At 38.9% G+C, this 17,381-nt stretch overlaps 1 protein-coding gene across 2 annotated transcripts in view; it reads right to left on the bottom strand.

Moving 5' to 3' along the window:
• Positions 1–17,381, bottom strand: part of coro7 (coronin 7) — a 222,440-nt gene that overhangs the window by 6,017 nt on the left and 199,042 nt on the right. The window contains exons 20-22 of one of the 2 annotated variants that reach the window (XM_034191187.1): positions 14,849–14,935; positions 6,310–6,394; positions 2,063–2,199 (exon numbers count right to left, since the gene is read on the bottom strand). In XM_034191187.1, coding sequence (XP_034047078.1) covers positions 2,063–2,199; positions 6,310–6,394; positions 14,849–14,935 — 309 coding nt within the window. Of the gene's footprint in view, positions 1–2,062; positions 2,200–6,309; positions 6,395–13,411; positions 14,574–14,848; positions 14,936–17,381 lie in introns of those variants that run through there. The other variant, XM_034191186.1, reaches the window with a different exon arrangement.

Genomic DNA, 17,381 nt, shown 5'->3' with positions numbered 1-17,381 from the left:
GTGCATCAAAGTCATGCAAGCGTCAGCGCAGCTTCAGTCTCTACTAGGGATGGGTATCGAGAACCGGTTCCTTTCGGGTATCGTTAAGAAATGATTCGATCCACCGACATCAATAACCGTTTTACTTAACGATTCTCTTATCGGTCTTTCAGAGTGGCCGTTGTTTTGGGGGGTGTTTGTCAGGAAAATTATAATTTCTCTACATTGATTACAGACCCTGCAGCGGGTCTGTAATCAACTTTTCTGCAGCGCGGCTTTGAACCTTGAACCAATCGAAGCAGTGCTTCGAAGATCGAAGCAGTGCTTCGTTGATTAATTTTTTTCTTTCGCTTTCCCCCGCTAAAACCCTAAAGAGCATATGGCTGTGAGTATTATTTACCTTTTTATGTTAACCGACCTGTTATGGTCTTCTGAAACAGTTAATAGATGTATTTTATAACTTAAAAACGGGACCGATGCTAACACGTTAGCATGTCTATGGCATTTTCAATGTTAATGTTAGCATTAAGCAGTTGCAGCTGTCAAGCGTTTGTAGTCGTAAAAGAGTCAAATGTATTACAAATTGTAATATTTTTTCAATTTATTTTTGTTTATATATTAATAATAATAGCAAGCACAACAATAATAGTAATAATAACTAATCTAATGATTATATACAATTTTAGAGAAAGAGACAAAAAGAACCTGAATAAAAACAACAGAAAATATATAACCAACTAACAATGAACATACATAAATAAATACATACATACATACAGAAATAAATGTTTCCTGTGAACGCCTAGTGGCTCTTACACCTCCATTTCATCCCTGTCTTATTTAAGTGTAATAACAGTTTGTTTCGGTCAAACCATATTTTCAATGTGTTAATTTCTTCAGTGATTTCCTCCAGAACTATCTGCCAAACTAGAAAACTGCTGCATCCTACTAAGAGTAGAATACTACTGGAATGAATCTGAATAAGAAAAGTTATTTGTTTTTTTTTTTCCCCTCTCCAAAATAGATGCTGCACTCACTACAGTTTATTGTCTGGAATAGTCCCAGATTGCATTTCAGAGCTTCTAGAATTCAAACATTTTCGTGCACGTGGTGTTGGGGGGTAATTTTGGGTTTCAGCTTTTTTTTTTTGTTTTTCACCACTTTCATCCCTGAATATGTGAAATCATGAGTCACTTTTGTGCAGATTAAAGTTACTAACTGGGACTCCTGTATTGTTGCGAGAAAGAAACGAGAATCGTCATCTGTTCTGTTCACACAGCTCCAAACGCTGCACGGCTCTGCCGAGTCAAGTTAGAATGACAGAATCCAGTTGGAATTAATAACTTCAAAGTGAAACACCATTTTGTTTATTTTTATTTATGTCCAGAGATCAAGGATACAGTGACCAATTTCATATTTATTTACTTTAAGACTCAATGAAATGCACAGAAAACCTGTAAAGCCTACTTTTAGTACAAAATCACAAGAGGTATCGATAAGGGAATCGATAAGGAAGGGAATCGATAAGGAATCGGATCGATAAGCAGAATCGATAATGGCATCGATAGATAAAATCTTATCAATACCCAATACCCATCCCTAGTACACCCAAATCGATCAAAGGGAATAATGTGATTATTAACCATCAGATGACAAAGCAAAACCTCTTAAATCATTCTGATGTCAGTTTTAAATAGAAACAAGGCCGTTTTAAGCAGAAAACGAGGCGATAATTGGCGAGTCATTACTGACGCTCTGATCGCTTCCTCTGTCTTTTATTATGAAATAATGCTGAATTTATGTGGAAATGACTGTTGGACAAAAGCTTCAGAGATCTGTCGCTGAGATAGATGATGACTGGAGTGCAGTTTGAAACTGAAAGAAGGTGATAATCAGCGAATTGCTCAAATGACGCTGCTGAGCTCTGAAAAGACACATGCACAGTGAAGGCAGGGCAGACCAATTTTTAGGTGGGACCGTTCTGGCGGAGATGCCGGCATAAAAACTTTATGTGGGGGCACTAACTAAATAAATAAATAAAAATAATAAGAATAGTAATAATAATAAAAGAGTGTGTCTGCACCTTTTGGATCTCCTCTGGGGTGAGTGTGGTGATGTTGAGGATTTGCTGGGCCTCTTGCAGACTCATCCCAGAGATGCTGGAGGCAGCAGCAGACTGCTGCCCTGAACGACTCCTGGCCTGCGCTGCTGCCTGGCTGGCTGTGAGAGAAAACACCATAAAGGCTGTTTGTATTCAGAATGTCTTAAAACCTTTTCAGAAGTTCTTATTCAGAGGAAATCGATATCTAGGGTTGTAGGTTTGTTTGTTTTTTTAAACATTCTTTTACAGTTTATTTGGCAGGGGTGTAATGACACACGAGCTCCACAATTCAACACATCATGACATTACTGTTCAAATCAAATAAATTTTATTTATATAGCGCCAAATCACAACAAACAGTTGCCCCAAGGCGCTTTATATTGTAAGGCAAAAGCCATACAATAATTACGGAAAAACCCCAACGGTCAAAACGACCCCCTGTGAGCAAGCACTTGGCGACAGTGGGAAGGAAAAACTCCCTTTTAATAGGAAGAAACCTCCAGCAGAACCAGGCTCAGGGAGGGGCAGTCTTCTGCTGGGACTGGTTGGGGCTGAGTGAGAGAACCAGGAAAAAGACATGCTGTGGAGGGGAGCAGAGATCAATCACTAATGATTAAATGCAGAGTGGTGCATACAGAGCAAAAAGAGAAAGAAACACTCAGTGCATCATTGGAACCCCCCAGCAGTCTAAGTCTATAGCAGCATAACTAAGGGATGGTCACCTGATCCAGCCCTAACTATAAGCTTTAGCAAAAAGGAAAGTTTTAAGCCTAATCTTAAAAGTAGAGAGGGTGTCTGTCTCCCTGATCTGAATTGGGAGCTGGTTCCACAGGAGAGGAGCCTGAAAGCTGAAGGCTCTGTCTCCCATTCTACTCTTACAAACCCTAGGAACTACAAGTAAGCCTGCAGTCTGAGAGCGAAGCACTCTATTGGGGTGATATGGTACTATGAGGTCCCTAAGATAAGATGGGACCTGATTATTCAAAACCTTATAAGTAAGAAGAAGAATTTTAAATTCTATTCTAGAATTAACAGGAAGCCAATGAAGAGAGGCCAATATGGGTGAGATATGCTCTCTCCTTCTAGTCCCTGTCAGTACTCTAGCTGCAGCATTTTGAATTAACTGAAGGCTTTTCAGGGAACTTTTAGAACAACCTGATAATAATGAATTACAATAGTCCAGCCTAGAGGAAATAAATGCATGAATTAGTTTTTCAGCATCACTCTGAGACAAGACCTTTCTAATTTTAGAGATATTGCACAAATGCAAAAAAAGCAGTCCTACATATTTGTTTACTATGCGCATTGAAGGACATATCCTGATCAAAAATGACTCCAGGATTTCTCACAGTATTACTAGAGGTCAGGGTAATGCCATCCAGAGTAAGGATCTGGTTAGACACCATGTTTCTAAGATTTGTGGTGCCAAGTACAATAACTTCAGTTTTATCTGAGTTTAAAAGCAGGAAATTAGAGGTCATCCATGTCTTTATGTCTGTAAGACAATCCTGCAGTTTAGCTAATTGGTGTGTGTCCTCTGGCTTCATGGATAGATAAAGCTGGGTATCATCTGCGTAACAATGAAAATTTAAGCAATGCTGTCTAATAATACTGCCTAAGGGAAGCATGTATAAAGTGAATAAAATTGGTCCTAGCACAGAACCTTGTGGAACTCCATAATTAACCTTAGTCTGTGAAGAAGATTCCCCATTTACATGAACAAATTGTAATCTATTAGATAAATATGATTCAAACCACCGCAGCGCAGTGCCTTTAATACCTATGGCATGTTCTAATCTCTCTAATAAAATTTTATGGTCAACAAGCAGCACTGAGGTCTAACAGAACAAGCACAGAGATGAGTCCACTGTCTGAGGCCATAAGATCATTTGTAACTTCACTAATGCTGTTTCTGTACTATGATGAATTCTAAACCCTGACTGAAACTCTTCAAATAGACCATTCCTCTGCAGATGATCAGTTAGCTGTTTTACAACTACCCTTTCAAGAATTTTTGAGAGAAAAGGAAGGTTGGAGATTGGCCTATAATTAGCTAAGATAGCTGGGTCAAGTGATGGCTTTTTAAGTAATGGTTTAATTACTGCCACCTTAAAAGCCTGTGGTACATAGCCAACTAATAAAGATAGACTGATCATATTTAAGATTGAAGCATTAATTAATGGTAGGGCTTCCTTGAGCAGCCTGGTAGGAATGGGGTCTAATAGACATGTTGATGGTTTGGAGGAAGTAACTAATGAAAATAAGTTCACACTACATTACTTAGAAAGTAACCTATGGTGAATGTTTTAAATTTAAAGAAACTAATTATTATGAAATATAAATTGTAATCCTAGACTGTTTTCTATTTGTTTATTTCATAAATCATTGATTATTGTTCTGCAAGAGGTCGTTATTTCTTCCATGCAGTAGTTAACTTTTCATGATATAACAATACTCATTAAAAATAAATATTTTTATACACAGCTCCTCTGTTTTCAGAGGCCTGTTATAATTACTATATCGACTAACTGTTCACTATATAAACATGCACATGATCATTTTGCTGGCCTTTACGCAAGTCACCAAAATTTCAGCGAGTCATGCTGCTTCTGTCACTTCTTGTCTCCTGCTCTGTCGGAGGTGAGGTCAGCCTGCTCAGCTTGGTGTGTGTGTGTGGGAAGCGCTCAGAAAGGACAGCATGCAACAACAGCAAGCCAGCCAGTCAAAGCAAATGCTTTGTTCCATCCAGAAAGTTTGGAAAAATAAATAAAACTGGTTAACTTACTTTCTTCGAAAATATGGAACACAAAGCAAAAGCGTGCAGATCTGGACTGGTGTTGAATCATTCTCCGTGTTGAATTAGATCAGACCGCATGCAAGTTTAGGTAGACAACGGCACCAACTAATTACAAAAGTTGACGAAGAATTAGCATAAGATTTCACAGACGGAATGGCCACCGAACAGAGACGCTGCCTGCTATGATTTCAAATCTGTAGAGTGATGTTTTATGAGATCCTGTCATTTACATAAAAAGCAAACAAACTTAAAATTGACAAAATACTGAAGACAGCTGGCTCGACACATCAAAACAAACATACCATCAAACATATCATCCAGCACAGTTTATTATTGTGGCAAATATAGCAAAGAATTATTATACTCTAGTCACCGGTTCATGCGTTGGTTATCATTTAGTTTTGCAGTTATTCATGATCTTCTCTAGTAGTATTCTCTGGCTTTGCTTCATTTATCTTCCACTGTTTGACTGGCCACCTTAGTTCTTAGTTTTGCCCTTTAGTTTTGTTCACGTTTATTATGGTTTGTGAAGCACGTCATGTTTGCATGCACCATTGGTTTTTCTGCCACTTAGTTATCTTGCCCCAGTTCGCTTTGCTTTTGTCTCACTGCACTCCCTTGCACTTACCTTTGTCTTCCCCGCACCTCATCATGCCTTAATTAACCTGCTCCCTACTTATGCCCTCACAGTTATATTGTATTTTTGCACTTTCCAGCCTCACGTCACAGTCCTGTTCTGTTTAGTATTTTTGACATTGCTTATATTAACCAATCTCCGCCATGCCAAATCCCTGAACCTTGCTCATTTTTTGACTTTGCTTTCGCCTCTGCCTGCTGTACTCCTCATCGCCACTGTGTTTGACCTCTGCTCGTTTTTGGACCTCACCTCAGCCTGTTACCTGCCTGAGACCTCTGCTACGCTGACTGTTTTGCTGTGTACCGAACCATTTGCAAGTAACCCAGATAAAGCCTTTTTATTCAAATCATCATGTCCGAGAGTCTGCATTTACTTCCTACCGCTTTCTGTGTGAGCTACCTCAAATCCTGACAAGCTTGCAGAGTTAAATTACGCTTGTGTTTTGGGGACAGCCTCTTCCATTTCAAGTGGCGGTGCAGTTCTGTTCCCATAGTGATTTGCAATTCAGATCAGTATCATAGAATGAGAGGCAGAGACAACATGGAGTTTTCTTGAGATGGCTTTTAGATGGAAAAAGGAAGATGCAGAAAAGAGATCTTACCCGGACAAGTTCAACTGCAGTGTTAAACAGCAAAATGTTTTTGTTTTGTTAAAATGTGGATGACTCTGTAGCTGATGTATGGATGAAGGACCCAGCTGGGAAATTTTAAATTATCTCGTTTTTGGACGTAGAGGCCTTACAAGTCAGGTGAAGCTCATGAGCATTTCGAGTCCACAGAGGTGACAACTTCATACCTGCATATTCTTGCCGTAAAGCTCTGGCAAAAGCTCGTCCCACCACCTGCACCCCCATCACAACGATCTGAGCGAGATATCTGGCCTGCAGAGAAGATGAACATCATAATAATAATAATAATAAACCCTATTTGAAAAAACTATTTGATAATAACAAAGAAAAATCAGCTTCCAACATGTATTATGGCATCTGGTGGTTTCGCGCTCAGTGTATTAGCTCCATGTGAATAAAGTTGATCAAAGTGATTGATCATTACAAAGAGGAGAGTTTAAGATTAGGTCAAAACTGCTGATGGGGCTAAAACACGTGAAGATTGCGGGCTAAACCACTATAAACTGGTATTACGAGTGTGCGGAAAGACCTACTCCGTCTTTGGTTTATTTGGCAAAAAAAGTTCGTGCCCATAAACAACACAATAAAACAAAAACTCCGTTAGCTTCTGATGCTAACAGTTAACTTTAAGCGACACAGCTAGCACCTAACAGTAACGGCGAATAGTAGCATGAGTGGCTAACTACAACAGAGATCACATTAAAACGGGTGGAAAAATGTTTTCTTACCATTTAATGCCAAAAATAGCTCTCGGCACGTCGGTTTACGCACATGTAGCTGCTGCCGTCAAGGTTACTGCAGGGTTAAAGTTCAAGCAAGTCGACATAGGTTCAAAATGACATACGCTACAGTGACACCTGGCGATGAGGAGGATAAAAAAAACAAAACAAAAAAAAAAAACCTGGTGATAAAACCACACATTTTTGAAAAGAGCGGATATTTTCTTCTTCTGTGACTTTTAATGGTAGCTTGCAATCTTAGTGCATTACCGCCATCTACTGGACTGAGGTGTGATCACGTTGGGATGTCTGGGAACGACTAAACAAACAAAAAAACAAAAAACCTAAAGTCTCCTCGCAAGTTGTGTTTTCTTCAGAAAATCTATAACTGCTTTTGCTGTGAACTGTGTACCAGGTAAAATAAGTAAGTTGCTCAATGAAAGAGTTCTTTGTTACCCTCTTAAGTTCCTCTCTCTCTCTGCAGAGTACTGGCTACATGTCAGGAGTACATGCTGTACTGTTTCCGGCCTCTCTGCAGTATGAACACATCCCCGTCTCATGCTGTGTGTCCTATTCTTAAGCTGGTGAACCAGGTTTCCTCCTGGTGCGTGAATGAACTGATTTTTTAAATTTTTTTAAAAACTGTTACCTTTTGTTGAATACTGTATAGATGCCTGCCCTTCTCCCCTTATCCCATTTGTCTTGTCAAAGTTTGAGTACCGTCTTTGATTATTGCTTTGAATTTTGATTTACCAAGTAGGACCTGCAGCTCTACTTGCTCTGCTGCAAGTGCCTGTTTTGCTAACTTGTCTGCCTTCTCATTGCCCGCAATGCCGATATGAGCAGGAACCCAAGTGAAATGTAGAGTTTTAACTGAGTCAAAAAGAATTCCCAGTCTGGATGCTTATCAAAGAGGACATAGAATCTGTACAAATCACAGGTTTATATGGCTTAATTTCTTCTAGCCACTGTCACGCCATAATAATGGCCATCATTTCTGCAGAGAATATTGAGAGGTGATCTGAGCTTGTTATTTCTACCTGGTTCTTTTATGTAAGATTCTGCCCCTTACCAAAAACCAAACCATTGTTTTTCCTCATTTTGAGTTTATTCAAGGTCACGTTAGAAACCAGGCCTGGGACCCTCAGTGTCCATCTTGTGAAAGGCCCCTAAAATGAGTCATACAACACTTTTTATACCTTGTGGGTGTTAACATGGGTGTGTTTTAGTCTCACATTTCTAATGTTACTGGCTCTCACCAACAGGGGAAGATCTCCCTGTGTCTGAGACTTGGACATATGATAAAGTACAACTTAACTTATATTTTGAGAACTTCCAAACAAATAACACAAATAGTTGATAGCTAACATAAAATAAATATACAGCCACTCCTGTTTTATCTGCGGGGTCTTTGGAAGCATCTGTGTATATCTGTACTGCATCATCATACAAGATATCTAAATACTGTTGAACAGAAAAGGCAGAAGAACCATAGTGGAATTGTGCTTAAGTTGACAGAGCTATTGCAAGGCACTGTACTGATTCCCGTATCATCTGCCTCTTTGTTGCTGTTCCATCCAAAACTAGAAGTCACAGTGCACCCATATTCCCAGCAATCCTCTAACACCTGCTTTGTAGGATGTATAGCCTCATGCCCTTGTAAATGTACCCAGTAAGGTAGTGAGAGTTTCAACCTTCTAAGACTTAAAGGCATCTCCCCTACCTCTACTTGCAGGGCTAGGAGCGGATCTCTAATCAGTTAAAGAAATTTATTTATTTAATTAATTCCATCCATCCTTCCATTTTCTATACCCACTTACTCCAGCGACAGGGGTGAGGGGCTGAAGCCTGTCCCAGCAGTCATAGCTCTAAAATTTGCTTGTTAATCACATAAATGATGTTGATAAAATATCATGAAATAATAATCATTATAAAAATGCGTAGTACAACATTTCACACTTTGTGGCATCATTGTTAAATTGCTTGTTTTAGCTGATAAATGCCTAAAGGTGCCCTGACACTTAAACTACTTTGATCTGCACACATCGTCGTGACGATCCCACCCACTGTGTTCCCAGCTGGATACCATGCTTTGTTCCACTGGATGCCAGGTGTTTTTGCGTTGGATACTGCGTATATAAAATAATTATTTAGTAGCAGATTAATCATTTTCTCTTTGAGTTGGCTGTTGAAAACGCCTCTAATTGCTTCCGGAATCACAGAGGAGCACTCCACCTGCTGCTTTTCTCGCGCACACACTGGATGAGGTGGAGAAAGCATTTGGAGCTGTCTAAAAAAAAGGTACTTATTTGTCATGTTTATATAGTAATGGTTTGGTAAAACAGTTGCATGTTCATTTGTTCTTGTGAGCAGCTGTAAAAAGTATGTTTATGATAGATTTAACATCTCACTATAATTGTTCAGATGAGCTGCGCTGTGATGCGGTGCACTGACGCAATCACTCGCACTCACGCGCAGTGTTTAATTGTTTGCATAATATTCACATCATTAATGTTTGATGGAGATTTTGAACATTTCAAAGTGTTCTTTGCACAGTTGCTCGAAGCTGCGCACAGTTTGCAATGGGTTTGAGACAAGTTTACTCTTGTGCACGGCAGAGTGCATGCAAGTGGGTGGATCAAAGTCATGCAAGTGTCAGGAGGCCTCTAATGATCACAGAGCTCTAATGATGCTCCCCTGCATCCTAATCAACTTTTTATCGCATACGGTATTTATGAATTTACCATACCTTTACAAAGCCTTCAAAACAAATTCATGTCTAACATCCAGAAAACTGAGATTGTTCTCAACATTTTGATATGCAACATTTAGGCGTTACACTAAAATAAAGTATCTTAAAGGGGCATTCATTAAGATAGGGTAAAAAAAAATACCCCAAGGGCTGTCAGGGTTAAAGGTGTTTAATTCATATAGAATTTTTTTTATTATTATCTATTTTCAAAGCCAAGACAAAACATTTTTAGGACATTCATTTATAATTTTTTTCTCTCTAATGAACAGCTTTTCAGTATGATTACAAAGCCTATTTTGTCAATACATAAATAAAATAATTCGATCAGTGAGTCATAGTTAGCTATTGATCCGTTGAATTAGTTTTGGTGGTTTTCACCAAAGGACAAGTGCAAATGTGTTGAAAAAGTTTATTTCAAGACAATAGTAATGTGGAAAAACAAGTGCAGAAAATTATTTTCCCATTTTGCACAACAGGAAGGCAAGTTAACATCTCAGAAATGACGTTTGGCATCTGACAATCATAAGCGCACGTTACAAGGTGTACACCTGTGAGTGATTTACTGACTGAAGCCCTGATTGGAAATCATGTGACGGCTGCATTATTCATTCACTGTTCATGTAAATACTGTTAAGAATAGAGACTTGTTTAGAGATGAGACAACCAACAAAAATCATCATTAAAAAAAGATGTCAACTCTACGGCCAAGAAGAAATAAAAAAAAAAGAAACCAAACAAGCAACAATCATAACATTCAAGTATACAAAGGCCCCTTGAAAAAAAAAACACTTAAAAATGAGGCAGTTTGGCTTTAAATACATTACAGTTATACTTTTAACGCCTACGTTATGAGACCACACCTGGATGGCAAACATTCAATCACATCCACAAATACAGTCAAATTAGTAAAAAATAGCATTTTTCCAAAATCTGGGTTTAAAAAGGAAATTTACGTTGTGCTGTTTATACAACCCCTGGCAAAAATTATGGAATCACCGGCCTCGGAAGATGTTCATTCAGTTGTTTAATTTTGTAGAAAAAAAGCAGATCACAGACATGACACAAAACTAAAGTCATTTCAAATGGCAACTTTCTGGCTTTAAGAAACACTATAAGAAATCAAGAAAAAAGATTGTGGCAGTCAGTAACGGTTACTTTTTTAGACCAAGCAGAGGAAAAAAATATGGAATCACTCAATTCTGAGGAAAAAATTATGGAATCACCCTGTAAATTTTCATCCCCAAAACTAACACCTGCATCATATCAGATCTGCTCATTAGTCTGCATCTAAAAAGGAGTGAACACACCTTGGAGAGCTGTTGCACCAAGTGGACTGACATGAATCATGGCTCCAACACGAGATATGTCAATTGAAACAAAGGAGAGGATTATCAAACTCTTAAAAGAGAGTAAATCATCATGCAATGCTGCAAAAGATGTTGGTTGTTCACAGTCAGCTGTGTCTAAACTCTGGACCAAATACAAACAACATGAGAAGGTTGTTAAAGGCAAACATACTGGTAGACCAAGGAAGACATCAAAGCGTCAAGACAGAAAACTTAAAGCAATATGTCTCAAAAATTGAAAAATGCACAACAAAACAAATGAGGAATGAATGGGAGGAAACTGGAGTCAACGTCTGTGACCGAACTGTAAGAAACCGCCTAATGGAAATGGGATTTACATACAGAAAGCTAAACGAAAGCCATCATTAACACCTAAACAGAAAAAAAACAAGGTTACAATGGGCTAAGGAAAAGCAATCGTGGACTGTGGATGACTGGATGAAAGTCGTATTCAGTGATGAATCTCGAATCTGCATTGGGCAAGGTGATGATGCTGGAACTTTTGTTTGGTGCCTTTCCAATGAGATTTATAAAGATGACTGCCTGAAGAGAACATGTAAATTTCCACAGCCATTGATGATATGGGGCTGCATGTCAGGTAAAGACACTGGGGAGATGGCTGTCATTACATCATCAATAAATGCACAAGTTTACGTTGATATTTTGGACAATTGAAAGGATGTTTGGGGATGATGAAATCATTTTTCAAGATGATAATGCATCTTGCCATAGAGCAAAAACTGCGAAAACATTCCTTGCAAGAAGACACGTAGGGTCAATGTCATGGCACAGGGTCAATGTCAACGAGCAGATCTGATTTGATGCAGGTGTTAGTTTTGAGGATGAAAATTTACAGGGTGATTCCATAATTTTTTCCTCAGAATTGAGTGATTCCATATTTTTTTCCTCTGCTTGGTCTAAAAAAGTAACCGTTACTGACTGCCATAATATTTTTTTCTTGATTTCTTATAGTGTTTCTTAAAGCCAGAAAGTTACCATTTGAAATGACTTTAGTTTTGTGTCATGTCTGTGATCTGCTTTTTTTCTACAAAATTAAACAACTGAATGAACATCCTCCGAGGCCGGTGATTCCATAATTTTTGCCAGGGGTTGTAGAAATTCCAGTTCACTAGCAAACATGAGGACTGGTGACCCTGTTGTTTCCTCTGTGCGCTTTTTACAGAATGATCATAACATTTAGATTTTGTGTGGAAGACTTGTTTTCTTTTTACACTTGATTTTCTCTATTAGTGATCCACTGTGGAGTTAAATGTGTACATAAATAAAGCGTGAATTTTCAAAGTGTTTCCACGGCCCACTTTGACATCTGAAGATCTCCTGCGACCCATCCAAACTGTTAATCACAAGTCTGACCCACACATGATTCTGACAGAACCAGTCAGATCACCTGGGCCAAATTTCTCATTGTTAAATACAAACTATTAAACTGATGTTTCATAATGAACGTTGGCTATATGAGATGCTAACAGGTTCATACAGACGGCCACTTGCTCACATCTTCCTCAGATCTGAATGCGATTGATTAAGAATCTACTCCTCCACAAAATTTAATTCATAGAACAAAAATTTACCATGAGAAGTGGCTTCAGCTAAACTTTATAGCAGTTTATCTGTTTGGTGTTATCACATTTTTCAGTTAGTGGCTTAGCGGTTATCAATTTACTGGGCAGCTGTGCCCACCACTACATTTTATATTTCTGGGTGAGAGTCAACTTTAAAAACCTTTCACAGCTCACCTGGCCGTGGCCCATACATTGGAAATCATTGATACAGTTTATTTGTTTGTGAAAGTCACATATATGTTAAACACAGATATTTGCAGAACTATTTATGTGTCGCTGATGAGAATTATCCAAATGAAAATCACTTGACCAGGAGATCGACTGGGCTCAAATGCTGAATTTTGGCCATAAATCATCTATCTATCATTGATAAAAGCAATGATACATAAACAGGGCTAAGGTCACTTTAGCAACTGAATCAAGTTAAATCAAATATTTTGTCAATATATAACATCGATCTGATCTTGTGACGTATGACATTTTCATATCAGATTTGGGCCGCACATAGAAGGAGTCATTACAGGTAATCTCAAAAGGAATGCTTTAAACCATGCAGTATTTAAAGAAACTGCGGAAAAACAGCTGTGCAATTTTATAAAAGAACGTGGCTACAGTGACATCGTAAAAACCAAAACCCCAAAAGTGACATTTAAAGAAGCAACCAACAACTACACACATGCACATGGTCACATAACATGTGGTCCTCTGAAGGAGGCAGCTGTTAACATCTGAATCACATAAAAGTCCATTAAAATCATGAATGTAATACATGAAAAAAAAAAATCAGATTGAGATGACTTTAGCAAATAATGTGAATGAAGCCAAAGATACTGGACAAAAGGGGAAGGAAATGCCAGTGTGTGCTTTTCTTTTAATACCAAGAAACGTCCGACTCCGAGTGTATTGTGTTGATGCAGCACCCCGAAGCTGAGGTTGGGATCAAATAATCCTCTATTTTGCAGTTCTGTGCAAATGTTTGAGGCACATTTAATGCATCACAAAAGCATTAAAAATGAAAACCTGATAAATATTCAGAAATAAATGACATGTGTGATAACTGAAAACTGGGGTTCTATCTATGTGTGATTTTTCAGTATAAAAGTCGCACCAGAGTATAAGTTGCAAGACCTCAAAAACAATTTTAAGAAAAACATGGCTTAAAGTATGAGTAATTGTGTTTTACAGTCATTTTAATATTGCATGATCATTGGAAACTGTGTTGGTGTGATATTCTACTGGCCAGAACACTTACAAAGAAATTATTATGGAATAAAAATATAGAACTCACATATTCACTTTTGTTGGAACTGATTTTGTGTTGACATCCCATCAAACTCGACTTTTACTATAACTCTAGGATGCCAAAAACTTTTTCACAGTACTGTAGATTCCAGTTTGAATCCATTCATTTCATTTTGTTGAAAATCTCCTCCATCAATGCTCTCACAGCTCAAGGTAGATGCATTTTTTGCTGATATTGCTGGACATGACATATATCACATTCTGATATAAAACAATCACCATTAAAATCACAGCGGATTATTTTCCATGGTTTTCTTTTCCTTAATAATGCAAAAACGTTGACATGCATTTTGTCGTACATATTAGCAAAACAATTCAGATTTTCAGAAATCTGCACACAGCCTGATAAAATCAGCATCAGGTAAACAATGTGACATTTACAAAAAGACACGCTGAAAACGGTACAGTAAATCTCGGAATGTTTTTCATAAGTTGTACCCAAGCAAGTTATGTTTTTAAACATCTGCTTGCTGAATTTCTCAAAAAGTAGAAAGTGTTCCTGAAATAGAAATCATATACGGCAGTTCGTCCACATAATGAAGAATATTTTTGGGTGTGTGTGTGTCTGTGTTAGGAGTGTTTATATCCTTGGTGGAAGTATATGCTCCAATAAGTGCGTTTCCAGTTTAAAAAAAAAATATCACCCAGGGGTAAGATCGGTCGCCCTCGTCTAACTCTTGTCAGTCGTCTCCATGATTGAGGCAAAAGGCGACGCCCACTTTAATCATCCTAAAAGGCACAATATTTCACATCACATTGTAAATTTCCAATAAAAGTGAAATAAATAAACATTAGCTGCCATAACATCTTGTGTATTTACAACAATTAATAACCATAGGTACAAAGAAACTTTTCATAGTTTATCTGCAGTAAAGGTCTCAATTCTGGAAGAGATGCGACTTTGTTGACTCTTTGGCAGTACGGCGGACACACAACAAACCTGTCAGTGTGTCAGTTTAACATCACTGAAAGCAGAAATGTGGAAACCGTTAAAGGTTACTCACCCATTCGTCCTCATTGACGCCCTGGTAGGAGTCCTGTGGTAGTGGGTCGTCCAAGTTCCCCAACTTGGCCACCATGGCGCTGAGCAGCTGAGTCACACAGGCACGTGAACATATTTAATGAACATCAGGGAACAATAAGCAGAATCAGCTTTTTATTCACGTGACGGTGAGGATTTTACCTGGTTAACGTGCACAGGAGGTCACTTCGCACATTTGACTTCAAAAAGTTGAAACTGAATAGATACAGCCCAGTCTCACGCTTTTTTCCTGATACTGTCACAAATCGCATCACGTTTTTGTGATGCAGTCAAGTTTAGCTCAGTATTTTTAATCCTAACCTTAACCTTATTTTTGTTCTTCAATTATATTATCAGGTTTTACAGTAGAGGATTACACGAGCTCCCTAAATTTATTTTGGCTCTGAAGTTTTTCACCATTTCTTTGCGTGTGTTTTTTCTTCCCGTTAATTTTTCTCACAGTGGGCTCATTTTTCTCTCCACCTGTAAGTTTTGCACTTCTGGGTAGAACTTAATAATACATCTTCTATGCAGTTATATAAAAAACCATAACGGAAAATCTGAAAAAATAAAAATCTGAATTTCGTTGAGAAAAAAAAAGGAATCTATATTTACAATATTTTTTTCAAGTGCTCACAAATGTCACCAATAACTCAGCCACATGGGGTGTGCAGCCAGTACATTCTGAGTGCCGGCCCCAAGCCCGGATAAATGAGGAGGGTTGCGTCAGGAAGGGCATCCGGCGTAAAACGAACCAACCCAACTATGCAGACTAAGAATCGAATTTCCATACCGGATCAGTCGCGGCCCGGGTTAACAATGTCCGCCACCAGTGCTGTTGCCCAACAGGGTGCCGGTGGAAATTGGGCTACTGCTGGGCAAAGACGACGAAGAAGAGGAGGAGAATGTTTCCACAAACAGTGGGAGAAGAAGAAAATTAGAAGGGTGGAAATGAGAGTGGGGACTATGAATGTTGGTAGTATGACTGGTAAAGGGAGAGAGCTGGCTGATATGATGGAGAGGAGAAAGGTAGACATATTGTGTGTGCAAGAGACCAAGTGGAAGGGAAGTAAGAGCAGGAGCATCGGCGGTGGGTACAAGTTGTTGTACCATGGTGAGGACAGGAAGAGAAATGGTGTTGGGGTCATGTGAACGTCAACCCGTTCACATCTCTAACCGTTTTTCCCCACTCGACGATACACTCGCCGAGGATCAAACTCTGGTTATTGGCGACTCTGTTTTGAGAAATGTGAAGTTAGCGACACCAGCAACCATTGTCAATTGTCTTCCGGGGGCCAGAGCAGGCGACATCGAAGGACATTTGAAATTGCTGGCTAAGGCTAAGCGTAAATTTGGTAAGATTGTAATTCACGTCGGCAGTAATGACACTCGGTTACGCCAATCGGAGGTCACTAAAATTAACATTGAATCGGTGTGTAACTTTGCAAAAACAATGTCGGACTCTGTTGTTTTCTCTGGGCCCCTCCCCAATCAGACCGGGAGTGACATGTTTAGCCGCATGTTCTCCTTGAATTGCTGGCTGTCTGAGTGGTGTCCAAAAAATGAGGTGGGCTTCATTGATAATTGGCAAAGCTTCTGGGGAAAACCTGGTCTTGTTAGGAGAGACGGCATCCATCCCACTTTAGAGGGAGCAGCTCTCATTTCTAGAAATCTGGCCAATTTTTTGGGATCCTCCAAACTGTGACTGTCTAGCGTTGGGACCAGGAGGCAGAGCTGTGGTCTTATACACCTCTCTGCAGCTTCTCTCCCCTGCCATCCCCCTATTACCCCATCCCCGTAGAGACGGTGCCTGCTCCCAGACCACCAATAACTAGCAAAAATCTATTTAAGCATAAAAATTCAAAAAGAAAAAATAATATAGCACCTTCAATTGCACCACAGACTAAAACAGTTAAATGTGGTCTATTAAACATTAGGTCTCTTTCTTCTAAGTCCCTGTTGGTAAATGATATAATAATTGATCAACGTATTGATTTATTCTGCCTAACAGAAACCTGGTTACAGCAGGATGAATATGTTAGTTTAAATGAGTCAAACACCCCCGAGTCACACTAACTGTCAGAATGCTCGTAGCACGGGCCGGGGCGGAGGATTAGCAGCAATCTTCCATTCCAGCTTATTAATTAATCAAAAACCTAGACAGAGCTTTAATTCATTTGAAAGCTTGTCTCTTAGTCTTGTCCATCCAAATTGGAAGTCCCAAAAACCAGTTTTATTTGTTATTATCTATCGTCCACCTGGTCGTTACTGTGAGTTTCTCTGTGAATTTTCAGACCTTTTGTCTGACTTAGTGCTTAGCTCAGATAAGATAATTATAGTGGGCGATTTTAACATCCACACAGATGCTGAGAATGACAGCCTCAACACTGCATTTAATCTATTATTAGACTCTATCGGCTTTGCTCAAAAAGTAAATGAGTCCACCCACCACTTTAATCATATTTTAGATCTTGTTCTGACTTATGGTATGGAAATAGAAGACTTAACAGTATTCC

Source organism: Thalassophryne amazonica, chromosome 16 (assembly GCF_902500255.1).
Source record: "Thalassophryne amazonica chromosome 16, fThaAma1.1, whole genome shotgun sequence".
NCBI classification, from domain to species: domain Eukaryota; kingdom Metazoa; phylum Chordata; class Actinopteri; order Batrachoidiformes; family Batrachoididae; genus Thalassophryne; species Thalassophryne amazonica.
The sequence above is the reverse complement of the archived record's forward strand: the minus strand, read 5'-3'. Positions and strand labels throughout refer to the sequence as shown.